Here is a 27,652-nt window from a genome sequence, read left to right as displayed (position 1 = left end):
CAGAAAACTAGTGTTATAAGGCAATGAATTCTTAAAATACTGATAACAAGTTGATATGAGAGAGGAAATTAGTTAGCCACTATATTTACCATGAAAAACATTATTTATAAACATAACAAAATACAAGAGAGAACCATAATGGTGCTATGGTAACATTGCAATATTTATATCCAAAACTGAAAGTATTTATATTGAGCATATTTTTTTTTTTTTTGGTACGAGATTCTATGTGAGTTTTCTCTCTGCTCTGTACAAATATCTTTTTTAATCAACTATCACTTATTAGGTTCCAACTATGTAACAGGCACATGGAATACTAGATTACTAGGATGGCTCCTATAATCACAAAGACACTCTACTTATAAAATTTGCTGTTGACACACAGCTGGAAGAAATAATAAATTGGATAATAGAATCAAGACTGAAAAGATCTCAGAAGGCTAGAACAATAAGTAGAAAATAACAAAATGAAAATGAATGAGGATAAACAAAGTCCTATATTTAAGTTCAAAATACCAATTACAGATGTACAGGATGAGAACCTGACTTAAAAACATATGAAAAAGACCTAGAGATTTTAATTGATCATGAACTTGACTGGAGCCAACACTGTGATATCCAACTAAGAAATACACATAAAAAGACAAGACGATATGATGCAAAAGGCATCAGATTTGCCATTAAAAGACCTGGCTTCTTATACTGGCCCTATCACTTACTAACTAGATGATCTTGGGTAAACTTCAAAACCTCTCACTTATCCACACATATATGGGAATATTTGCCTCACAGAGTTGTCAAGATTAAGTGAAGTGAAAAATATGAAAGAGTTATATATAACTCTAAAGAGATATGTAGATACTATATAGTTATTAATGTAGTAACACATAAAGAGAGTATTCCTACAGAGTAGGAAATCTATTGAATTAGGTTTCTCAGGACCCAGTCAACTTTAAAATGATTCTAGGAATGTAGTTCAAAAAATGAACTTACAGTCAGCTTCTTCATTTCAGTTATTAAAACAATACAAGCTACACTGACTTGTATTTATAACTTAAAAGACATTGCTTTTCCTTTGTTCATAAAAGTTGAATTTTTCTGCACCAGATTAGTGGCTACATAGAACTGAGATTACTTCCTGCTGCAAATTTTCCAAATCTCTCTTGTGTATTTGATTTGGAATCACAAATAAGCAAAACAATTCCCTTCTGAAAGTGCTTTTGAAGTACTAAACAAATAAGAATAATGTTCAGATTCATACATGGCTGTTAAAATCATTTTATGTTCAAGTCACATGAGAGAAAAGGATTCAAAGTTTTCCTTTGTAGAGTGATTTCCCCCCTTTGGAAAGATTTCTATCCACAGTAAAATTGCAATGAACTTCAAACTTGCCAAGAATTGGAAAAGTCCTTCTGCCACAACTTTTTTTTAAATTGAAATTATTAGTAGGTTCCCAGTTTAAGGAAAATAGTACTTCACAAAGGAAAGCCTGACTCCAGTTAAATTAAGACAAATGAGTCCAAATATTGAAAAATCACAGAAACTTCCAGTTAGCTCTATTAATAAGAAAATGAAATTTCTAAGCCCCCATTATACTGATAAATTTTACTAACAAGTTTGGAAATTACTCAACATACTTAATTTGACATATAACTATTCAAAATTTATCTTTTCATTCTTACAATACCACATTTTCGAAAGAAAAGAGATCTGCTATGTTTTTTTTAATAATTTATTTATTGTTGATTGTGCTGGGCCTTTGTTGTTGCAGGCTTGTCTCTAGTTGTGGTGAGCGGGGCTACTGTCTAGTAGCAACGCAAGGGCTTCTCACTGCAGTGGCTTCTCTTGTTGAAGAGGACAGGCTACATAGGGCTCCTAGGCTCTAGAGCACAGGCTTAATAGTTGTGGCACATGGACTTAGTTGCTCCACGGCATGTGGGATTCTCCCAGATAAGGGATCACACCTGTGTCTCCTGCACTGGCAGGCGAATGCTTTACCACTAAGCTACCAGGAAAGCCTGAGATTTGCTATCCTTAGTGAAATATGAACTTGTGAGTATATCAAATGATCCATTTCTTTATCAATAAAATTCCATTTAACTTTGCTAAATAACAGAAAGATAATATTATGACCTAGGTAATAGCATGATATTTTTATGACTCCTTATTACAATTACTATGCCTTCATTTACTCTTTAGAAACAGCACAAACTTTGAAGTTGTTGTTGTTCAGTCACCAAGTCCTATCCAACTCTTTGCAACCCCATGGACTGCAGCACGCCAGGCTTCCCTGTCCCTCACCATCTCCAGGAGTTTGCCCAAGTTCATGTCTATTGAACTGGTGATGCCATCCAACCATCTCAACCTCTATCACACTCTTCTCCTTCTGCCTTCAATCTTTCCCAGCATCAGGGTCTTTTCCAACAAGTCAGCTCTTGGCATCAGGCGGCCGAAGTACTGGAGCTTCAGCATCAGTCCTTCCAGTGAGTATTCAGGGTTGATTTCCTTTAAGATTGACTGGTTTGATTTCCTTGCTGTCCAAAGGACTCTCAAGTCTTTTCCAGCACCACAGTTCGAAAGCATCAATTCTTCAGGTCTCTGCCTTCTTTATGGTCCAATTCTCACATCTGTACATGACAACTAGAAGTCTTACATCTAAATACAATCCTTACTTTGATACTTAATAGGTATATGGACTGGAAAATAATGCCTTTTAGACTTCAGCAAGGATTAATTGGAATGAGGTAAATCAGATGTCTAGTATAACACTTAGAAGGTACGCAATAAATTCCACCCTCATTCCGTCAGTCAAAATGAGTTCAAATTTTAATTCAAACTAATATAAACATCCCATATTCATTCTAATGAAAAATACTGTTCAGTCACCTTCTTAAAGAGACTTATACTGATCATTCTCTTTAAAACCAAAACATACACAAAGGAACATATCTCCTTATAACCCTTTCCAGCTTTATTTCCCTTCATAGCACTGATAACCATCTAATACATTGATACAATATAATTATTTTATTTATTTTCTGCCTCTCCCAGCTAAAAGGTAAGCTCCATGAACAAAACCTTAGTTCGCCAACCAATGGTGTGCTCTGGTCCTCTTATGGTGCTCTCCATCCCACAGGGTGAGGAGTAAGTCCACAGGAGACTATGGCCTCTCTTTTTAGATCCTGTTCTAAGGGCCCTAGAATTCCTTGCTCAAACTGTCAATGTGCTGGGCCAGCACTGGCCTCTTCCTCTCGGAAGGGCTTACTGCTTATGACAAGGGTGTTGGGGAGTGGGATGTGTATGTTTCTGGGTGGAGGATCTCTAGGAGCAGGGAACAGAACCAGGATTAAAGGAATTGTAGGGGCAGACCAGAGGTTTCCATTTATATTCTTGCACCCCAGTCCCATAAATACTGGGGGAAGACTTGTCCATCAGAGCAGGCAGGGGAGTGTCAGTTTTGTTTGCGGATGGATTCCCAATGCTTAGGACAGAGCTTGGTACTCAATAGGCATTCAATACATGTTTGTTGAGTGAATTAAGTAAAATTATAACAGACTCTAACAGGTGTATGTGAGTAGAAGGTATGAGGTAACAGAAACCAAGAGGAAGCAAAAGCTTGGAGGTAGAAAAAAAGAGGTACAGAGAGTAAAGAAACCACAGGGTACAGAAATGAGAGAAGTAGACTGGTAAAGAACAGCTAAATTACCCTAAGGACAAAAGCTCTGAAATAGAAAAACAGATACAGAGTAAACTCTACTCTGCTCAGTATAGTAACAAAACCATTTGGTACAGAAACAAGAGAGAGATATACATGCACAGAAAAGCTATATCACATTCAAGTGGAGAGAACCATGCAGCTAAAGTCTTTAAGCCCCATTGTATCCACCATTCCTTTCACGTTCTTAAATATTCCGCCTTTTCTAGGTTCTCATGTACATATCCTTACTGTTCCTTAAAACCACAAAAGCCACACCTTCCTTAATCTTGCCCCACATTATTTATTCACTCTTTTTGTACATGACCAAATGCACAACCGCTTCATACTAGTAAAGAAATCTAATACTTTCATCGGGTTGTTTGCTCAGCCTGAAATGCTCTCTTCCATCCTCTCTTCCTATTTAAATCCTATTTATTCTAGTCTCTCGCGGTCAGAGCACCATTTCTTAGTCTTATAAAGGGTTTCTAGTTATTGCATTTGTGTGTATCTTTAATCTACTAGAACTGCAACTATTTAATATGCTGGAGCTAATTAATTAAAATTAAACAGAATTAAAAATGGAGTTCCTCAGTAGCAGGAGCACATTTCAAGTGCTCACGAGACACGTGGCTAACACCTACAATATTGGACAGCAAAAACCACAGAACATTCCCACAGAGAGTTCTGTTGGACACTACTATGTAACAAAGCTTTACAATCTACTTCCCATGGCACATACATGAAGGACAGATGGATTTTCAAAAGACTCAGGGACATTTTTTAGTTTTCTGGGTCCATAATATTGGAACCAAGACGTGGCTTTACATTATTAAGGGAAGCCATACATCTGTTCCTCCCATCTTTAACTGCTGCTGCTAAGTCGATTCAGTCGTGTTCGACTCTGCGTGACCACCAGGCTCCACCGTCCCTGGGATTCTCCAGGCAAGAACACTGGAGTGGGTTGCCATTTCCTTCTCCAATGCAGGAAAGTGAAAAGTGAAAGTGAAGTCGCTCAGTCGTGTCCGACTCTTAGCGACCCCATGGACTGCAGCCCACCAGGCTCCTCTGTCCCTGGGTTTTTCCAGGCAAGAGTACTGGAGTGGGTTGCCATTGCCTTCTCCTCTTTAACTACTACCTGATGTGAAAGGGCCAATTAGGCTTCAGAAAACATTTATAACCGTGTATCTTCAAATACTATTTCAATCCTATTTTCTCCTCTCATTCTGGGGACCCAATTAGGCATATGTGAGGCACATGCTGTGTTCTGATCTTCTCTTCTGTTTTTGCATTCCTCATTCTCTCCTTGCTCTGTTCAGATATTATTCTAATGACCTATCTTCACGTCCACTTGTGCTACCTAACGCTGTGTCTGGTTTACTATTAAATTTACCTAATTATTGATTTTAGATAATGTGTTTACAGTTCTGGAAATTCTATTTGGTTCTGATTTCAAATGTTTGGTTCTCAGCAGTTCCAGGTGGTCTAGGAACTAGGATTTGGTGTTTTAACTGCCGTGGCCTGAGTTCAAACCCTGGTCAGGGAACTGAGATCCCACAAGCCGCATGGCATGGTCAAAAAAAGAAGAAAAAGGATTCTCTGTTGGAATTTCCCAATTTTACATCCAATTTGCCCATCTATTCCTTTAATTACCTTTAAGTGTTGAAGGACTCTGTCTTTCAAACATTTTTATGTTGTGTTCTTTGGTCTCCCAACCCGCTTCATTTCCAAATGTGGCAAATATCTTGAGAAGGCAACAACCATGTGTTTGAGGCAGGTCCCACTCCTCAAGTGGAGCCTTGTCTTCTGGGCAACTGCAAGACCGCAGGTGATTTTAGTCTACTGGACTGAGACTCCTTAACTTCCTACTCAGCTCTAAAATTCAGCATAGGTATCCTACGTAAAAATAAGTGTGCATCTAGCGCCCCAGTGTTTCCAAATTGTTGCCAGCCCCTCAAGACACCAAAATATTTATTAGTTCCTCTTTGCTTCAGTGAAGCTCCTTTATATGGGCCAAGAGCAACCCTGGCTCATACCCAAAATTGGAAAAATAATCCCAGAGAAGAAAACTCTGATAATAGACTGTTCACCTCAGAAGAACTTTACCCTCTCCGGGGTAAAGTTTATTTTTCGTTTATTTAAACTGCTTTGCTTACACAGCTTTCCTATGTCTTTTAAATATATTTTCCCCAACTTGTCTGCCTTTTATTTTGTTACTCTAACAGAAATGGTATTTTGTGATGATCTACTACATCCTAGTTAGCAACAGAAGCCTCCAAGTCTGTGATTTCTTGATTCTGTTCCCTCCTTGAAGGCATTTTACTTTCTCTTCAATAACATTTTGAAGGCTGCATATTTTCTGTTATCCCCCATTTTTCTGTAGCCTGAAGAATGATGGAGGTAGACGTAATGCTCAATAGAGGAGACAGATCACCTGAAAAAATGTCTGGGTTGGTTCTGCACTTTCTTCTAAGAATTTATTATGTATCATCTGCACTAGAAAAAGTCCCTCTACTTAGAGTCTGTATTTCATTCAAATGGAAGGCAATCATTTGGATAATTGCCACAAACTGATGCAGCACTAGAGCCTCCAAAGAGTCAAGTGTGAACTCCAGAGTTCATTTTCCACATTACTATGCAGTTGCCACTTCTACTATTTCTCTAAAAAGGAAAAAAAATAAAAAACACCACAAACTTAGCTGGCTTCTCAGTTTTGGAAATATTTCAGTGATAATTCTCAGGACTTTGTCAACTCACTAGCACACTATATATGGACACTGGAGCTAGATTAAGCTGCTAAATCATGTTGTGCCTTTTCCCTCTGAAATCAGTTTCCTTGCTTAGCCATCATTTTTGAAGTTTACAGTATCCAATTACATTATTTTCTTTTGTTTGCTTTTGGTGAATATTTCTACTAGGTTTTGCTATTCTGTACTCATTTTAAGTACTGGGGAGGGAAATTCTATGACTTGAACTCCATCCACCATTTTAATTTGTATATACTCAGTTTTCAAGTATCCTAAAGGTTAAACGTGGACGTCTGATTTCCTAATGCCATGAGCATTCTATTGTTGGCTGCTTATAAAGGTACTAGAGTTAGAGCCAGCCTATTTTTTCACACTACCTATCCTAATTTTTACTGTCCCAACTATGCCAAGCTTTGAAGATCCAGTGTTTTTCTGACCTGCTGACTTAAGCTATTTAGTTAACGCTCATGATTATTCTGACATAGGTATAATATGAAGGAAAATACTAGACCCAGAATAAGGAAAAGAGATGTATAGACAACTTTTCAGTTGCATCTGATAAGCAAAATACTGCTAAATCAAGCTGGAGGGAAAAAACTAATTAATTTACAAGAATCTAAGAAGGTAACTATCTCTAAAAAACACTGTAAGGAAAAAGTATGAAGATACTTGTATTAACCACTTGGAAACTAGCAGTAAGAATGGGGAGAAAGCATTCTCTAAAGGTTCCTACCAAAACCATGAAGGTTCAGGAAGAACCTTCTAATTTCCTTCACGGGGGAATTCATTTGACCATCATTGACAATTTTGCAAATAAGGTACAGTAGGAAATATAAACGAGCACTTAAAATGAGTTAATGAACACTTTCCAAAGTGATTTCATAGGATTTTGTGATCAGGAGTGCCTACTTCTATTTATAAACGAGGAAATGAAAATCCAAGACAAGTTAATTTGCCCCAAATAGTAATGACATGGATATTTCACAATCAAGTATGAGCTACATCAAAATTCTAAGTTCCCTAATATTATCTACCGTTGTCTTTCCAAGACAGTATTTCAAGTATAGATTATATATTCTTTCCGTGGCTAGAAGAAAAGAACTAAATACCAAAAGAGAAAAAGTAACAGGATAATAAAGTAATAAAAGTTGTTAAACTACTTTTCCATAGTTACTCAGTAGTAAATATTAGCAGCATTTTTTTGTTATTCCAGCAAGTATTCAACCTGGCCATGGTTCAGCTGTATACCTGGTTAACCAATGATTTTCACACTTTGCTCCCATAAAGAGTACTGTGCTATAAAATATAACCATAAACACCAATTCCTTCTTTTCTCTATTGCCATTTAGTTTCAGAGCTATGTAGACTAAGCCCGCTCCACTATTAAGTAACAAAAGCAATGTAACTACAGTCTCATTAGGACTTATCCACAGCTTCACACAATGGCATAAAATATGTCCTGGTAGTTATGATGCCTTGGATGAGGTGCTTTCTCAAGGATTTTGATTTCCTCATCTATAAATAAGACTGGATCAGATAGGCTGTTTTCTACTTCCCAAATTTTACAAATTGGTTAATAAATTTTATAGCAATTAGGTGACTCATCAATTTCTAAAAAACCTTCTCTTTATTCAGGTAGATTGTCTCATTTTGATTTACTTAGTTTAACAAAATATCCCAATGATCTTTAAATGAAAATATTAAAGTTTGTCATTATCTATAGAAGGGAAAAATTAAAGAATTTGTTACATTTCTGTTTCTAATCAAGTCCAAAGGATAGATTGTTTTTCAAAAATCTTATGCCTTGGCTATAAATACTTGGGTTAACAAAGAATTGGAAAGTTTTTCCAAAGAAAAATTATGCAAAACTCAATGAGGTATTCCATAGATGTTAATTACTAACAGCTACTAATAATCAATAGAAAGATCAGGCTTATTAATCTAAATATACTAAACGGATTTGCAGTATGTAGATGAAACAGATAACTAAAAGTTTTATGAACTGGGACTAACTTGCCAAATGTGAATATAAAGAACAAATTAGAGTTCTCAAGTTTTATTAAGAGATGAATAATTATTTGATAATTTAAGGATAATTGTAAATTTTACATGAAAATTTTGTTAAATGAATGAATTCCCAACCATAGAACAGTGTCCGGCATATAGCAGATACTCAATAAATACATATATGAGTTAAAAATAAGCTTCTTTTTGAGAAAAAGATTAAGAAAAATTTAAATGCCTAAAAGCATGTTATTAACTACATATAGGCACAATGTTTCATATGTGTACAGGGATGCTAAAATGTTCTCCTTGTCTCAATCTACAATCAATTAAATTCTGCCATTATGTCTTCAGACAGGAACAAAATTGAAACTACACAGACTCTCAAGACTCAGTTTAAGATATCAGAAATGTAAATGAGAAAACCATGTTCTCTTTATTTTCCCCTTCATTCACTGAAGAGATATTTATTGAGCACTTACCATAGCAGGTGCTTATTCTTTTCCTTCTTTTAGGTCCAGGGTATTGAATATGTCAGAGACAGATTAGCCAAGATTGTATTAAAAGGAAAGTTTCTGTATATCAACTGTCATAATTTATTTTCTATTTAATCCCTATAGTTCCATGTATAATGTATATTTATAATATCCAGCTCAGCTCTATATATTTATTTCTTCTAAAAGCAAAACAAATTTTTATCATTTTCATGATAGTATATTAAATTGTACCTTGATTTTTTTCTCTTCCATTGACTTACGGATGCGTTCTCTTAAGGGTTTCATCGATGAATTATCCACTTGTGTGGGAGATCTACGTCCAAAAAAAGTAAAAATTTACAAACCAAAGTAGCTTTTGAATTTGTTTTCACCTCTCCTCTACCTGAAAACAGTTAGAGAATAAAAGTTTATTCTGAACCTAGTGGTTTACAATACTATATAAAAGTGTTCATATTCCTATTCTGAGAGTTCTAAATACTAATAATTTGCTTAATTAATTAGTTCAGTAACTAAACACTTGAGCTTCTACTATATGTAAGGCACTGTATAAGATGTTGTGAATAACAGAAAGTTCACTCATTCACTGACTCTGAATTCAGGAATCTTGATCTAAGTCAGCGAAATAAGATATACACATAACTAAAATTCAAACTAAAAAAGGACAGATGCCATAGCAGGGAAATTCAAAAGAGAAAAACATAGTTTAGAAATAGGAGGGTCAGGGAAGACACAATAGAGAAGTAGACACGGGCACTTTGGAGCCAGACAAACCTGGATTCCTCAATAAATCCATTTTTAGCTTAATAGAGCCAGAGTCATAACCCCTTAGAGTCAAAAGACCATTATATAAGAATAAAGGATAGTCTATTATAAGAAAGACTAGTTTATAACACTACATTGACTTACACTCATATACACTGTCCTTAATTTTAACATTTCAATGCAGACCATTATCTCCTAGTGGCTCAGATGGTAAAGAATCTGCCTGCAATGCAGGAAACCTGGGTTTATTCCCTGGGTTGGGAAGATCCTCTGGAGAAGGGAATGGCAACCCACTTCAGTATTCTGGCCTGGAGAATTCCAGGGACAGAGGAGCCTGGTGGGCTACAGTCCCAGGGTCGTAAAGAGTTGGACGCACCTGACCGACTAACACACACACACACACACACACCATGGACTGGTGCTTGTCTGCACAATGACAACTGAAAATGCTAAGGTAACTATAAACATGTGTTTGGCCACATGACTGAGTAAAGAAAAGTATCTCTTTAAAATGGATATGGGGATTAATTTTATAGAAAATCCTATAAACACAAAATAACTTTTTCTCAGAAAATCACATAATTCAATCTAAGAGAAAACTTAAACCATTAATATTTCTACCTAAAAGTAAGCTTTGTTAAATTAACAGGAGGGAAAAAAAAATAAGGTTCATTTTCTTTATACTGTTCTCTGGGATTCCACCACAGGGTATAAGTAAATCACTGATAAAATAAACTTTTATTGTAAAGGAATTAGAAGACAACATTGAATGACAGAGAATCATGAAGTTAGTCTTTCAAGAGAAAAGACAGTGAAGCACAGGAGAAAGAGCATAAAGCAATCATGGATGGATCTGAACAATTTTAGATAAAAGTCAGATTTCTAAAAGGTAGTTCAAGCAGGAAACAGAAAAGATCAAACAGGTTAATTTTGTAAAAATCCTTCACAATGTATTAAATACAATTTTAAATGGTTGTTCTAAAATTTTAAATGTTTCTATAAATGAATATTCATTAAGTAAAATATCACCAACTTACTCAGTGTTTTGACTAAATTGTTAAAACTGGAGAGTATCATAATGTCTTGTACAGAATACCAAAGGTAATTTACTATTTTCTTCCTAATGTGAGAAAGAACAAGTAAATGTCAATTCCAGTGCAAGTCTGGAGTATAGCAACTCTCCTATTCTCAGGCAAAATAGCACAATCCTTGAAGCAGAGACCTCAGGTTCTGGAGAAGGACACCTCTGCCACTTGCTAACTTGGAGAAATTGCTTACTATCTTTCTCGAGTCTAATTCTTTACTTATTAAGTGGGGATACTACTAAAAGAGACTTCGTGAAGGTTGATACAAGTGAAAGCATTCAGCAATGTTTTTGACACAAATATCTTAGCAAACAAATATTTCCGAAACAAAAAACCAGAGCGAAGAAACAAAAACGACTGGTCACAATCTCAAAAAATACTATTTTATACATGACTTCCTCACATTCAAATGTTCAATCTCCCTTTAACTAACTTTTGTTTTTTCTCTTCATACTTTCTCTGTAGTTCCCAAGTTTCCTACAATAGCATATACTTCTTTTATAACCAGTGAGGTGCTTTTTCAAAAATTCCCTTTGTAGGCCTAACGTTCACATACAGATAACTTCCACATCACTCACCTGAAAAGTGTGAGAACAGAAGTCCCACCAAGATGAACTGTGTCCTCATGGCCATACAAAAGCTCTGCTTTGTTTTTGGTAGGAGCACTGGCTGCTTCTTCATCCAAAAGGACTAGTAAAGCTTTCACGGTATCTCTGCCACAGTACGCAGTGCCGTGGTTTATGGCATGAGCTTTGGGCTAGAACAAGAAGTAATTTCAAGTAAATGTAATAATCACCCAGCTGGGTCAATCAACCATTCTTTTCCATTTCATGTGCTATTGTTATCCCTCCTCTTCTATTAAGCTATAAAAAATCAGCCATGAGAAGTGGCTTTAAGGCTTGTGAATATTTCTCCCTCGAACCATATTAAAATCTACCTTATGAGCTTCCAGAAGCACCAAAAAATATAGAAAATAATATCATCAAATAAAGACATTAGATTTTGGACAAAATAGCACTAGGCTTTACGTCAAAAAGTTTAACTACAATTTATGTGACCGAGCAAGGTAATGTTCAAAATCCTTAAAGCTAAGCTTCACAATATGTGAACCGAGAACTTTCAGATGCACAAGCTGGATTTAGAAAAGGCAGAGTAACCAGAGATCAAATTGCCAACATCTGCTGATCATAGAAAAAGCAAAAGAATCCCAGAAAAACATCTACTTCTGCTTCACTGACTACACTAAAGCCTGTGACTGTGTGGATCACAACAAACAGTGGAAAATTCTTAAAGAGATGGGAATACAGATGACTTTACCTGCCTCCTGAGAAACCTTATGCAGGTCAAGAACAGGACAGTTAGAACGGGACATGGAACAACGGACTGGTTGAAAAATTGGGAAAGGACTATGTCAGGGCTATATATATTGTCACCCTGCTTGTTCAACATATGCAGAGTACACCATTCGAAATGCTGCACTGGATGAAGCAAAATCTGGACTCAAGATTGTCAGGAGAAGTATCAATAACCTCAGATATGCAGATGATACCACCCTAATGACAGAAAGTGAAAAGGAACTAAAGAGCCTTTTGATAAAGGTGAACGAGGAGAGTAAAAAAGCTGGCTTAAAACTCAACATTCAAAAAACTAAGATCACAGCATCCAGTCCCAACACTTCAAAGCACAGATGGAGAAAAACTGGAAATAGTGACAGATTTTATTTTCTTGGGCTTCAAAGAAAGTCACAGACATTGACTGCAGCTATGAAATTAAAAGAAGCTTACTCTTTGGAAGAAAAGCTATGACGAACCTAGGCAGCGTACTAAAAAGCAGAGACATCACTTTGCCAACAAAGGTCCATATAGTCAAAGCTATGGTTTTTCTGGTCGTCTTGTATGGATGTGAGAGCTGGACCAGAAGGCTGAGCACTGAAGAACTGATGTTTTTGAATTGTGGTCCTGAAGAAGACTCTTGAGAGGCCCTTGGACAGCATGGAGATCAAAGCAGTCAATCCTAAAGGAAATCAACCCTGAATAGTCATTGGAAGGACTGATGCAGAAGCTGAAGCTCCAATACTTTGACCAGCTGATGTGAACAGTCAGCTCATTAGAAAAGACCCTGATGCTGGGAAAGATTGAAGGCAGAAGGAGAAGGGAGCTGCAGAGGATGAGATGGTTGGATGGCATCACTGACTCAACGGACTTAAGTTTGAGCAAACTGTGGGAGATAGTAAAAGACAGGGAAGCCTGCGGGGGGCTGCGGTCCATGGGGTCGCAAAGAGTTGGACACGACTGAGCGACAGAACAACAACAAATGTGACCTCAGCCGCATGACTTAATCCCTCTGTTTATTTTTTCTCTCTTATACCAGAAGTGGGATTCTGGTGATCTGGTATCTGGTGATACAGCCAACCCCACAGATGGCTGTAAAGATCTACTCAAATGCAAAAATAAAAAGACTAGCTGACCTTCACTCTTTCAGTAACACCCATAAATACATCCTAAGTCCCAAGACCTGTGTTTGAAAGGTAAAAACCAATGCCTCAAAGGACCTGTAGTCTCTTTGACAAAATAAATAAGTAACCAATAAAGGCACTACAGAGTGCCAAGTGCTATTTTGAAGACCATGTATACCTTATGCAGTGGAAGCACACCAATTTACCCTGGTATCAGGGATGGTTTCACAGAGGAGACATACAGGGGTAAGAAAGAATATGGTATTTTCAGTGACCAGGTAGCAAAGAAGGGTAACATAGAGAGAGTCCTGTGAGATGAGCCTGGGAAAGCTTTGTATATCAGACAAAGAAGTTACAAGTCAGTCTCATACAAAGTTAAAACCTCTTACTTTATTAAAAAAAGGAAATAAAATGATACTTTTTACATTTTAGAAAAGAGATAGCAATGAAGGAAATGTATAAATATATTCCAGGGTAAGACTGTTATTACACATGGGGCATGCGTGTGCGCTCAGTTGCTAAGTTTGTGTCCAACTCTGGGACCCCGGGGACTGTGGCCCGCCAGGCTCCTCTGTCCATGGGATTTTCCAGGCAAGAATACTGGAGTGGGCTGCCGTTTCCTTCTCCAGGAGATCTTCCCAACCCAGCGATCAAACCCACATCGCCTGCTTGGCTGGAAGTTTCTTTACCACTGAGCGACCTGGGACACAGGACCACAAATTAAGAGACTGTAATAGTCCAGCTCAGAAATGAAGAAGGTGGTAGCAGTGAACTAAAACAGTAGCAGTGGAGATAAAGAAATAGTAGATTAAAAGGGGAGAGCTGGAAAAACTTAGTAACTAGACAGAAGAATAGGGAAAACATATGATAATACTACACACAGATACACATTAAGAACAAACTTTGATGCCATTTCTGGCTGAGTTCATACCAACTAGCTAGTCGTGTGTGCTGTAAACCTCTGGGAAAGTTCCTCAGCCTCACTGTGCTTCAGTTAAATCACAGGTAAAATAGGGACAATGATAGTGCCTAACCAGAGGGCTGCTGGCCATTGTGCTTAAATAGCAAGCGTTGCCCTTTCGGGGTCATCTGTTACAGACGCACCATTTTCTTCAAGTTCCATCAACATGGTCTTGGCCTCCTTTCTCTACTTGGCTGACGTGGGCTACCAAGTGAACTGTAACATATAGCTGCTCCAGAATTTTAACAAACTGCCTATCAAAAACTGGTGCTTAATATACATTTATCATTGGTACCAAACAAGTACATACTGTTTAATACTAACTCCATTGAGAATGATAGAATTATATTTTTCAAAGATTTTCAGTGTGGATGAAAACATGAAATTAAGAACCAAGTTGTCTACATTTTTATTTCTTGTGATAGGAAATGGCAGAGACTGATGCTCTTACACATCTGCACTGTGATAGTTCCTGACATAATAAAACCTGGTTGTCATTTGAGCCAAGTTAGCCATAGGAAGTGTTAATACACACAAAATACGTGGGAAAACAACCCAGAATCTATCCTGCCTTCAAATTAAACTAAAAGCATGCATTGTTACAGAAAATAGCTAAAAATAGTGCACAAGGACTGGAGATAAACAAATGAATTACAAAAATTAAGTGAAAGTCTTCCTTCATACACAGGCTATCACAATTACATCTAAGGAAAAGAGGATTTTGTTACCTGAACAGTTAAATTGCAACAAATGAATTATTGTAACACATACTCCAAAATTCTGTTTTAGAATTAAAAACACAGTAGTCAATTTCTCCTATAAAACTATATTTATAAAACCTTATAATGTTTGACTATGTTAAAAAAAAACAAGAGGTAAATTTTCTGGAACATATAATTAAAAGATTACTAAGTATAGGAAAAATTCCTAATATTAGCAGCAAACTGGCAACAGAGGTAGAAAATAAGAGATCATGGAAATAGAAAAATCCTATAGAAGAAAAATAAACTGCTGAATAAAAACCATTTCTGTGGTTTTTCTATGGAGTGCCTAGCCCTGGGATCATAACCAGAGAAACCACTCTTTCACATCTGAGTAAATGAGTAAATAATTGTTCTCTAAAAATAATTATTGAAAAATATGACAAAACACCTTAATATCCCTCAAGAACTATAAATTTCTAGTGCTACAAGGGATGCTGAAGATTATCCAGTGCCCTCCTTTGATAAACAGAGATAATTTGTCCCATAGATGTTATGATTTCCCCAACTTGAACATAATCCTGCATAATCCTATTGAGAAACTTACATTTTCAACATCATCTTATAACAGAGGAAACATTCTTCTGACTTAAGTAACAATAGTAAATCATTTCTACAGCCACTAGAAAAGATAATGTTTTGTATAGAAGGATAATAAAAAATAAAAACCTCATTACCCGTGCAGGACTGATGTCAGTGGTACTAAGAGCTACATCTTCTTGTTGAGAATTGATAATATTTTTAATCCTCAAATCCAAATCTTGAGCAACTTCCTCTACTGCTTTATAAAAAGGATCCCTGCTGTTCTGGCCTTTAATCAGCTGCATCTTTATCACTGAGAGTATCCGACCCCCCGCAATGCTGAAAATAGAAATAAGATCACTTTTATAATAACATTTTGAGATGACAATATGCTTATAAGCTTGAAAATATAAAGCTCAGAGTTAATCAACACTTTTCAAAGAATATGGCTTTGATCTTATGAATCAAACAGTAACACGTTTAAGAAAAGCATAAGAACCATTAGAAACAAAATTTAAAAGTTTTTCTAAAGCGAGTTATTTCAATAAGGTAAGTTACTTCTTCCTTGATTTGAAAGCTGAAGGAAATAATTTAGTTGTAAATGATATCTGATCAACTCTAGAGCCCACCCTACTGAATCACAATCTCCAGAAAAGGGTACTAAAGAGTTGCATTTATTTTGCAGTTACCACAGGTGATTCTTATGACTAGACAAGCTTGGGAAATTTTTCATGAAAAAATTAGCTCCTTGAGAAAGGAACCATATTTTACTAATCTTCACATTAACTTGGCACAGAGAAGAAATAATTGATATTTCTATTGAATAAATAACCACTACCACACACAACGGGCTTCCCTGGTGGCTCAGATGGTAAAGAATCCACCTGCAAGGCAGGAGACCTGGGTTTGATCCCTGGGTTGGGCAGATCCCCTGGAGAAGGGAAAAGCTACCCACTCCAGTATTCTTGCCTACAGAATCCCATGGACAGAGCAGTCTGGTGGCCTACAGGCCATGGGGTCACAAAGAGTCAGACAGGACTGAGCAACTAAGGACAACACAGAATAGCATCACATGCAACAGGGCTTCCTTAGTGGCTCAGTGGTAAAAAATCACCTGCAATGCAGAAGACGTGGCAAGAGCTGTGGGAAGACCCCCTGGAGAAAGAAATGGCAACCAGCTCCAATATTCTTGCCTGGAAAACCACATGGGCAGAGAAGCCTGGCGGGCAGCCGGCCATAGTCATAAAGAATCAGGCATAACTGAGCAACTAAACAACAACAGTACAAGCAACAGTCTGAAGTTTTTACTTGTAAAATAAAAGACATATGTTTTACTATTTTTATATTATTATTTGTGTAGAAAAGCACTTAGTTTCAACTTACACTATGGCAGACTACTTACTCTAGGGGAACATTCCACTAGGCTTGGTAGGAATCAGGGAAAATGTACAAGTACAACCCAATATCATCCCTAAAAAGTGACAAACAAAAGTTGGAGTGGAAAGCTGGAAGCTGTGACTGGTAAGCAGGATGCATGAGGGTTTTCCTGAGGACAAAAAGTTCTAGTAGCAATGTGATAAGGACCCAAACCCTAAGTGCGAGAAATTTCCAGAGTCTGAACCTTCCAAGCGGGTAGGCATTAGTATGAGTTTTATTTATATTTATTCTACAATATTTTGTATTTTTGAAGCTTTTAAAAAAAATTTTTTTTTCTATTTGGTTATGGCATAGATATACAATTTTTTAAATTGATATGTCTCTAGCAACACCGTTAAACTCTACCATTAATTTTAATAATTTGCATTTAGATTCATATTCATATTATCACTAAATAGACTTTCATTTCTTCTGCTCAATTGTTATATCTCCTATTTCTTTTTCTTACCTTAGTACACTGAACTGGACATCTAATGTCATGCTGAAAAGAAATGAGAGCAGGAACTATTGTCTTGTTCTAAATCTTACATAATATGCTAAAACATTTTATCATTAAGTAGGTTCTCAAAGAAACCTATATCAAGTTAAAGTCCTTATTCTTAGTTCATTTTACACTGAAAAGGGTAGTGGCCCTTTTGTCCTATATGTCCCAAATAGACACTCCACCTTGAGCAATCCCGGGGCTTGTCCCCCTGCTCCTTTAGACTTTGGTGGCTATAAAAACAGATCCTCCAAATCACCAAATTCAGCAAGTACTTCCAAAATAAAAGCTGGCTTCCCTTCTTGACTTTCCTCTCTGGCTTTCTTCCTTCCCATTGTTTTTGGCCTGCATTTTCATTACATTCACCTCCTAATCAATACATTTAAGAATTAGTTTATAAATATGTTATTCAGCAATATTATTTTCAATGGAAGGGTCAATCAGGGGACCTAGTCTGCCATGTATCTGTAGTTAGAAGTCTGAACAAACTCTAAGAATTCCTTTATGTAAACAAACATTCATTTTCCAACTGGTTTTTTTTCTTAATTTTCAATCAAAACCATAGAAAATAACTGGATGAAATGTAGTCAAAATGAAAACATAGTTAAACACTGTGTGTTTTTTTCTGGGAATTAATCTCCAATGGAAGAGTTCTGGAAAAGATTCAAAAGCATAATCAAATATGAAAGAGTGTCATAGTGTCAGTTATAAGAACAAAAGGAAAAGCTTTTAATAATATTAAACATAAAAGTCACCTTTGCCTTCTTTTCTCATTCCTTCTACAAGACCAAATATTCTAAATTTTAAAGATGATATAATCCCCTGGATGAACTGTACTTAGGAAAAATTTGTAAGATTTGTATTTCAGATGCTTGCCAAGCTCAGCATTTTGACCCTTAACAAAATACCACAAACACTGGTGCTATGACTTCTATTGCTATACATTCATAACAAGAGCCAACACTAGCTCTTCAAATATCTGCTCAGCAACACAGTAGCATAATTCAAATTCTTGCTTCTAGAGTCTAAGAAACTCCTGAAGTTTTAACCCAAATGATGCCAGGACATTTGTGCTAGGCACTGGAGATACAAAATGAATATAATATTTATTTTTAAAAGGTCACAGTTGATCATTTGATACAATGAGATATGGAAGGTATAGCAGTAATTTAAGTGGGGAGGTAAGAAAGAAGGGGGTCTTCAGGAAAGCATCTCGGAAGAAATTAACTACTCTGGAAGAATGTGGGTGAGAAAGAAATAAACTAAAGTTCCTGACTACTAAATGCATCACATTAAGGCCCTGAGGCAGAAACAGAAAAATGAAGCAAGTAAGGAAAAACACAACTAAATCCTTAAGATTGAATCAAAACATAGTGGCTGAAAGAGGATAATAAGCAATAATACAAATAATTGGCAATATTTTACTATAATTATTGACTATCTTTACTATATAGAATAGAGAAGGAAATCGCAACCCACCTCAATATTCTTGCCTGGAAAATCCCATAGACAGAGGAACCTGGAAGGCTACAGTCCATGGGGTCACAAAGAGTCGGACATGACTGAGTGACATCCCTTTCTTTCACTTACTATATTGAATGACTTGCCTTTTCCCTAACATCTTTAAGAATTTGGTAACTATTTGCCATAACAAATTATATCTTTAATAATTAAATGTGATTAAAGGTGCTATATGAAATATATCAAAAATGCTTCTGAACTATTTTGAAATGAGAAATGTAACATTAGGATTCTAGACTGGCTAATTTCAATCAGACTTAACATCCTATAAATGTATAATATTTAGTGCAATAAATAAAATGCAGGTGTGCACTGAAAAGTTGTGTAATAAAATGGGAACATAGAATTTTAAACATTTGAACAGGGAACTAACTAATTTATGTAACCTGAAACCCCTAATTTAAGATGTTTTTCAGGTGAAAGTATAGAGTGCATTTTATGGTGGCACCTACTGGCAAAGTATAGAAATGCAGCCATACTATAGCTCAGAAGGCTTGATCAAGAGCTGGCAGTGGGGAGGCAAGCATGATCTTGATTCCTTCCCTGTCTGTTTATCGTCCACCTTTCCTTGAACTCAAAGATTACTGTGATTCCCTACCAGCACCACCCTATTATAAGACAAGCTACAAGGGTTAAACATATTTTTCTCTCTGAGTTGTAAGGTTGAGAGAGAGAGGCCAGGGTAAGATACAAGCAGTGGGTGGAGAGCATAAAATGTGTACATCACACTGACACTTCTGGAGTTTCATCCTGTACCTAACAAGGAATCATTGAAGGGTTTTAATTAAGGGGGTAACATCTGTTGTTTTAAAAACCCTGGCAGCAGTGAGGATGACAGGATGGAGCCACTCAAGACTGGAGGCAGAATGAACAACTCATAGATAAGTAAACAAAAAAATCCAGGCAAAAAAGGATGAAAGACAGAAAACAGACTTTCGATGAAAAGCGGGAATACGATAGTAGCAATAGGAATAGAGGTTAAAAAAATAAGAGAGAAAGTATCAAAAATGCTAAGTAAGAAGAACTGATGGATCTTTGCAACTGAAGGGATAGAAAAAGCGGAAAAAAGTAGTTTAAGATATGTTCCAAATTCTGCTTGGATAGTTAGAGGAAAAGAGGCTTCATCAAGCTGGGTACTTTAGGGGGATAAACAGGCTCGCCAGGAAAGACAAAGATTTAGTTTGGGAGATGCTAAGTCTGACGTCCCATTGAGGTAACAATATACAGGCAGTTAAAAGACGTGGGTTTTTTTTGTTTGTTTGTTTGTTTTAATGACGTATTTTTGAAGCTAGGAAAAGAGTTTGAATTTCACTGAAATATGGATTAGAATTTGCATATATGTCAGAGAGGCAGATGGAAAATAAGAGAATGACAACTCAGAAGTTAATGGGAAAAGAGTTCTATGAAAGAAAATGATCAAATTTGAGGACTCAAAAGAGACCAGAAACTATGACAGCTAGAAGATCATAAAAGAGTTTTGGTAGAATAGCTTCAGTAGAGTGGAAAAGTGAATGAGTGTGAGTCAGTAAAACAGAGATAAATAAATAAGTATTGAGTGCCTATTCTATGCCAGAAACTGTGCTAGGGCTAGGGAATATTGGTGAAGAAAACCAATAAAGTCCTCAGAGTTTACAGCCTCATGAGAAACATATTTCAAATAATTAGCACTTGGAAGGGAAAATAATTGGGAATTGGAATAAAAGACAGTATGTTTTCAAGAATTTGAGCTATAAAAGAAAGAAAGTGACAAAAACAGAGATGACGACTTGTTTTTTTCTTATAATGTTTATAGACTGGGGCTAAAGGACTAGTTGGGGAAGGAAATGGCAACCCACTTCAGTATTCTTGCCTGAGAAATCCCATGGAGAGAGAGCCTGGCGGACTACAATCCATGGGGTCACAAAAGAGTCAGACATGACCAAGTGACTAAACAACAACAGAAGGACTGGTAGAAGCTGAAATTACAAAACAAAATGAATAATCAATGAAACTCTGTCCCAACAGGTTACCTATATTAATTATACTCACTGTAGGAAATACCCTCCCTTCTCCTCTGAACTTTATGTCACCCCCATTCTCCATGTATGTTTAACTCCTTCAAGTTCATCCTTCAAGATTAAGCTCAACTGTAACAACCATTCAGGTAAATTCTCCTGACAATCTTATCCCTGGCTCCCAGAAACTAGGTCAATTGTCCTTTCCTCTGTATATCCTTCTATTATTATATAAACAGAATATATGTCTTTGGTTTGTAATAACTTTACTATTTAAAATCATGAAATGAATATATACTTAACACATGAAAAAACCATGTTACAGAAGAAAATAAAGACTACTCAATCAACTATTTAGACACCCACTTCTTCAGTATCTTCTCTAGAATATAGAGTATTAATAATTACTCATTATGACCAAATAATCCTGAAGGAAATCAGTCCTGAATATTCATTGAAAGGACTGATGCTGAAGCTCAAACCCCCCAATATTTTGGCCACCTGATATGAAGAACTGACTCCTTGGAAAAGGCCCTGATGCTGGGAAAGATTGAAGGCAGGAGGAGAAGGGGACAACAGAAGATGAGATGGTTTGATGGCATCGCCAACTCGATGGACATGAGTTTGAGCAAGCTCCAGGAGTAGGTGATGGACAGGGAATCCTGGCATGCTGCAATCCATGGGGTTGCAAAGAGTCGGACACAACTGAGCAACTGAATTGAACTGATGACAAAATAGAATATTCAAAATAATTGGCTGCTAAATTGAAGAACTGAAGGTTATTCTCTTATCCAAGGTGCCTCTAAAACATACTTCTACCCTATTGTACAAAAGTGTATGTACAAATATACTTTTACCCTGTTAACTTACGCCAACCAGAAATTCCTCCAAAAAATAATGTAATCACAACAAATGGATTAAATATATGCACTTATATCTGCTCCCTTCTAAAGTACCACTAAAGCAACAAAAAAGGCAAAGATTTTAAATCCATAAAGAAAAAGAGTGTGAGAGAGGAGACAATAGTCGAGAGTAGAGACATGTTATGAAACTACAGAAAGATGAAGAGCAGATGGAAAAGTGGTAACTGACTACCCAGAACAGAGAAAGCTACAAGCCAAGAAACTGCTCAGAGAGACACCAAGAAGTAGTCATCTCAGAAACTGAAGGCAATACTGAAGGCTATGGTGAAGGTGTCACTGCAAATAAGAAAGCTGATTAACAGCATATACAAGGAACACTTAGACCCCTAAGTCTCCTGTCTTATTCTGAGCAGTCAGGACTAGTGAATTTCTCTCACTTCAGAATGGAAAGCAGGATCATGCTGAAGAAACTAAGCCAGGGAGGCTCCAGACCTAGAGGCACGAACAACTGAAGACAGAGAGAGACTGAGTAAAAGTCTGCATGTTCAGCTGGGTGACTCAGAATCAAGTCACCCTACTTCAAATCCCAGAATGTTGCTAGCCAGATGGACGACTTTCAGAAGGAGGCTAAAGGATGCCATTGTGGAAGTTTGTGGGTAAGTTCCAAAGGAAAGACCTGTAGCTATTTACATTTGGAGAATCCCCAATAAAAAAGCCAACTGGTGTGACTATGCTGTTCTAATCAGGCCTCATTCTTAAATATGAAACAACAGTCTAGAATCACCCCACATTTTAGGAGCACCTTTAACTTGAAAGGGGGCAAAAGAAACAAAAACACTCAACTTAGATAAAACAAAGACTATCCAGGAAGCAGATAAAAATGATCATAAAAATTAAATAATCTTAAAGAGATAAATAAAACATAAAGATCACATACAATCACATGTGAGAGTAATGATATTTATCTCCCATTTACCTTTTCTCAGGAAACTACTTGAGCAAAATAAAAGGTTTAACCAATAAAAAAAATAAAGTCATGAAATCCAGAAAACAAGGCAGGGGCAAAGAAAATTCACAAGGTGATAAAGCTTCATGTGTGACATTCTGAAACAGGCCTGGCAAGCAAAAGTACACAGACTGAACGAAGAAGACAGATGACTTTTCAGGAAAAAATGTCTGTAAGGGCAAAATCCAGAACTGATAGATGACCTAATAAAGAGAAGAAATTGTATAGTTTCATCAGCAAACTTGGTAAAGAATTAATGATAAATGTATAAAAAGCAAAGCAGAAGAAAAAAGTAATCCCTGATTTTAGAAAAAACAAAAATGTACACAAGATAGGAAGTATAATAGTAATATAATATAGCTTGGAAAGGAGAGTGAAGTCGCTCAGTCGTGTCCGACTCTTTGCGACCCCATGGACTGCAGCCTCCCAGGCTCCTCCTCCCATGGGATTTTCCAGGCAACAGTACTGGAGTGGGTTGCCATTTCCTTCTCCAGGGGATCTTCCTGACTCGGGGATTGAACCTGGGTCTCCCACATTGCAGGAGGACACTTTACCCTCTAAGCTACCAGGGAAGCCCTGGTAATATAATATATATATATAATAATATATTAATTATACTTAATATATAATAAATATAAATGATATGATTAATATAATTAATATGATATTGATATAATTAACATAATAGTATATATAATAATATAGCTTAGCTGCAGGCAATAATTACAGAGCTACAACAAGTGTGCATAAGTGTCTATGTGAGTGGAAGGAGGGGGAGAGGAAAAGAGGAGTGTTGGGAGGTTAGGGAGCTGGTGGAAAATCCTCATCTCCCATGGTAGGAAGTTAAAAGGTAATGTCTAAACTTGAAACTCAAATACAGCTGCATAGACTGACAAGGGTTTAATACCCAAAATACACAAACAGCTCATTATAGAATTCACTATCAAAACCCAAATAACCCAAAAAATGGGCAGAAGACTTGAATAGACATTTTTCCAAATAAGACATAGAGATGGCTAACAGACACATGAAAAGATGTTCAACATTGCTAATTATTAAAGAAATGCAAATCAAAACCACAATAAGGTATCACCTCACACCTGTCAGAATGGTCATCATCAAAAAGTCTACAAATAACAAGTGCTGGAGAGGATGCAGAGAAAAGGGAATCCTCAACACTATTAGTGGGAATATAAACAGGTGCAGCCACTATGGAAGACAGTATGAAGGTGCCTTTAAAAATTAAAAATAGAACTACCATTATGATCCAGCAACTCTACTCCTGGCTACATATCTGGAAAAATTGAAAACACTAATTTGAAAAGATATAAGTACCCTAATATTCACAGCAGCTCTATTAACACAGCCAAGACAAGGAAGCAACCCTAGTGCCTAACAACAGGTAATTGGATTAAGGAAATGTGGTATATATTCACAATGGACTATTACTCAGCCATAAGAAAGAATGAAATCTTGCCATTAGCAGCAATGTGGATGGACCTAGAGAATATTATGCTTGGTAAAGTCAGAGAAAGACAAATACTAAATGATAGCCCTCACATCTGCAATCTGAAAAATAAGACAAATGAACGTATATACAAGACAGAAGCAGACTCACAGACCTAAAAAACAAACCTATGGTTTTACCACAGTGGGTGGGGATAAACTAGGAATATAGGATTAATAGATACTACTATACATAAAACTGGAGAAGGAAATGGCAACCCACTCCAGTGTTCTCGCCTGGAGAATCCCAGGGACGGGGGAGCCTGGGGGGCTGCCGTCTATGGGGTCACACAGAGTCGGACACGACTGAAGTGACTTAGCAGTAGCAGCATACATAAAACAGATAAGCAAGAAGTATTTACTGTATAGCACAGGGAATATACATGATATCTTATAATAACCTATAATGGAATATAAACTACAAAAATACTGAATGCTTTATACTTGAACTAACATAACATTGTAAATCAACTATTGCAGGAGACCCTGGTTTGATCCTTGGGTCAGGAAGATCCGCTGGAGAAGGGATAGGCTACCCACTCCAATATTCTTGGGCTTCCCTTGTGGCTCAGCTGGTAAAGAATCTGCCTGCAATGTGGGAGACCTGGGTTTGATCCCTGGGTTGGGAAGATCCCCTGGAGAAGGGAACGGCTACCCATTCCAGTATTCTGGCCTGGAGAATTCCATGGAGTGTATAGTCCATGGGGTTGCAAAGAGTTGGACACGACTGAGCGACTTTCACTTTAGTTACGTTAGCTTTAGCTATGTAGAGACGTGGATAGACTTAAGAGTCTGTCACACAAAGTGAAGTACGTCAGGAAGAGGAAAACAAATATCATCTATTAACACATATATTTGGAATCTAGAAAAACGGTACATATGAACCTCTTTCCAGGGCAGGGATCGAGATGCACATGGAGAGGAAAGACATGTGGATGCAGGGGGGATGGGAAGAATGGGATGAATTGGGAGATTAGGCTTGACATACACACACTACCATGTGTAAAATAAGTCACGAGTATGAACCCACTACAGAATACAGGAAGCTCAGTCCTGTGGTCTGTGACGACCTGTATGGCTGAGATGAGGGTGAGAGGGAGGTCAACGAGAGAGAAGATATATGTATACATATAGCTGATTCACTGTACTGTACAGCAGAAACTAACAAAATGATGTACAGCAATTATATTCCAATAAAAAAACAGCTGTATAAAAATTCCATTTAAATGAGGTAAATATAGAAACAAACACAAAAAATATTACAAGTCGATTCCTCTGAGGACTTAATTACCGTAAGTCTGTAGTACCATTTGACTTTAACAAAATATACCTATTTTGTTTTACTAAAAATAAAATATTCTTTAAAATTAATTATCTGTTGTCTGAGAAGAAATGGCCAGTCAATTTATTATTTGGAAGTGCAGAAGATGTCACTGATATTAACTATAAGTCATATTCAAATCCTCTTCCAAATTCACTTCACTGTAATAGATACCCATATAAGATAGGGATTTCCCCGGTGGCTCAACGGCAAAGAATCCACCTGCCAATGCAGGAGAGACATGGGAGACATGGGTTTGACCCCTGGGTCGGGAAGACTCTTTGGAGGAGGAAATGGCAATCCACTCCGGTATTCTTGCTGGGAACACCCCATGGACCGAGGAGCCTGGCTGCAGTCCATAGCGTCACAGAGTCCGAAGCGACTGAGTGACTGAGCACGAGCAAGATGATGAAGGAAACAATTCAGAACAAGATTCCGAGAAGAATTCTTCTCGGAATCTTAAAACGGAAAGAAGTTTCACAGAATAATTGGAAACAGCGGTTAAGAGAATGGGTTCCAGGGTCAGAACTGAATTCAGGTCCCAACTGTGCTACTTAACAGCAATGTGACTAAATTCAGTTTCTGCCTCTCTAAACTGAGCATTTATCTAGAATTTAGGTGGAATAGTCATGTGATTATAATTTATTAATCTAGATTTTTAAAACTGAAGTACAATTGATTTATAATGTATTCATTTCTGGTGTAAAGGGATTCAGTTACACATATACATATTCTTTTTCATATTCTTTTCCAATATAGTTTATCACAGGATAAATGTTCCCTGTACTAAAGAATAGGACCTTGTAGTTCACCTGTTTCATATATAGTATTCAATAGTTTGTATCTGCTAATCCCAAACTCCTAATTTATCCCTCCTTACTAAATTATGCCGCCTTCCTTATCCGGAATTTTGTTTCTCATTCCTAGTTTGGTTTGATGTTTGATCATCTCAATAGCTCCTATTTTTCTATCCACTTGATTCTGTGAAGTTTTTTTTTTTTTTTTTTTGTGAAGTTTTAAAGACAGACCAATAACACATATTTGTCCTACCTTGGATTTGATATTTCTCCAAGAATTTCATCTAATTTGTCAATGAAATTAATAAAATTAGACAATCCTTTTATATGTGCCCTTAAAGGATCAGATGGCGATGGTGCATATCCTTTCCCTCCAAGCTCTATTGTTCTAATAAACGATGTGGCCACCTATGAATTAAAACAGATGGTTATGTTTACTGATTTAGTAAGTTAAAACTACATCATATTTTATGAACCCAGGTACATTTACATATTTCTATGTATATAGATAAGGTGAAGCATTTTTTTTATGATTCATGCTACATTTTCATTCAGAAGCAAATAACAAAAAAAAAAAACAGGTGTCATGCAGAAGCTGTGCCAGCCAGGGTGATGGCAACATACAGATGGAAACTGAGACTGAAGAGTCAAGTTAGGGACAAGTTAAGGGCATAAGAATATGTTCCCAAGAGTATGTCACTGTTGAGAATTCCCTGGTGGTCCAGTGATAGGACTCCACACTTCCACTGTAGAAGGGACAGGTTGAATCCCTGGTCTGTGAGCTTTACAGCACAGCAGCAGCCAAAGGAAAAAAAGAAAGTATATCACTGTCTATAAAGAAGTAGACAGTGATATTCTATAAAGAATAAATATATTCTTCAATAGATTAACTACTGGCTACCAGAATTGTTATATGGAAAAAAGGGATTTTTTTCAGTGCCAACTGTGTTGAGTTATTCAAGGATGGACAATTAATTCAACTTTTCTAAATCTTAGCTTCTTCATCTGTAAAATAAAGTGTTAGATGAGATAATTACTAAGCCCCATCTAGCTTTCACATTTTAGGATTATTTGACCATGTGTAGTTCAAAAGGCCTTGCTTTTGCTCTGATAAAAAATACATGCTTGATGGTTATACATTAGGCCATCTCCATCAAAACCAAAATGTTCTAAAGCTGCATTTTCCAAAGTATATAAAAAGAAAGAAAAAGAAAAATCTCTGAAATTTAAGTAATCTG

The 27,652-nt window shown here is 36.8% G+C and overlaps 1 protein-coding gene across 2 annotated transcripts in view; it reads right to left on the bottom strand.

The window, feature by feature from the left end:
• LOC122423405 (PARP1 binding protein) overlaps positions 1–27,652 on the bottom strand; it is a 61,102-nt gene that overhangs the window by 4,097 nt on the left and 29,353 nt on the right. For both annotated transcript variants that reach the window (XM_043440419.1, XM_043440421.1), the window contains exons 6-9: positions 26,668–26,822; positions 15,644–15,827; positions 11,368–11,546; positions 9,174–9,255 (exon numbers count right to left, since the gene is read on the bottom strand). In XM_043440419.1, the coding sequence (XP_043296354.1) occupies positions 9,174–9,255; positions 11,368–11,546; positions 15,644–15,827; positions 26,668–26,822 (600 nt within the window). The remainder of the gene's footprint in view (positions 1–9,173; positions 9,256–11,367; positions 11,547–15,643; positions 15,828–26,667; positions 26,823–27,652) is intronic.

This window comes from Cervus canadensis, chromosome 21 (genome assembly GCF_019320065.1).
Source record: "Cervus canadensis isolate Bull #8, Minnesota chromosome 21, ASM1932006v1, whole genome shotgun sequence".
NCBI classification, from domain to species: Eukaryota; Metazoa; Chordata; class Mammalia; order Artiodactyla; family Cervidae; genus Cervus; species Cervus canadensis.
This window is presented reverse-complemented; position numbering and strand designations above follow the sequence as displayed.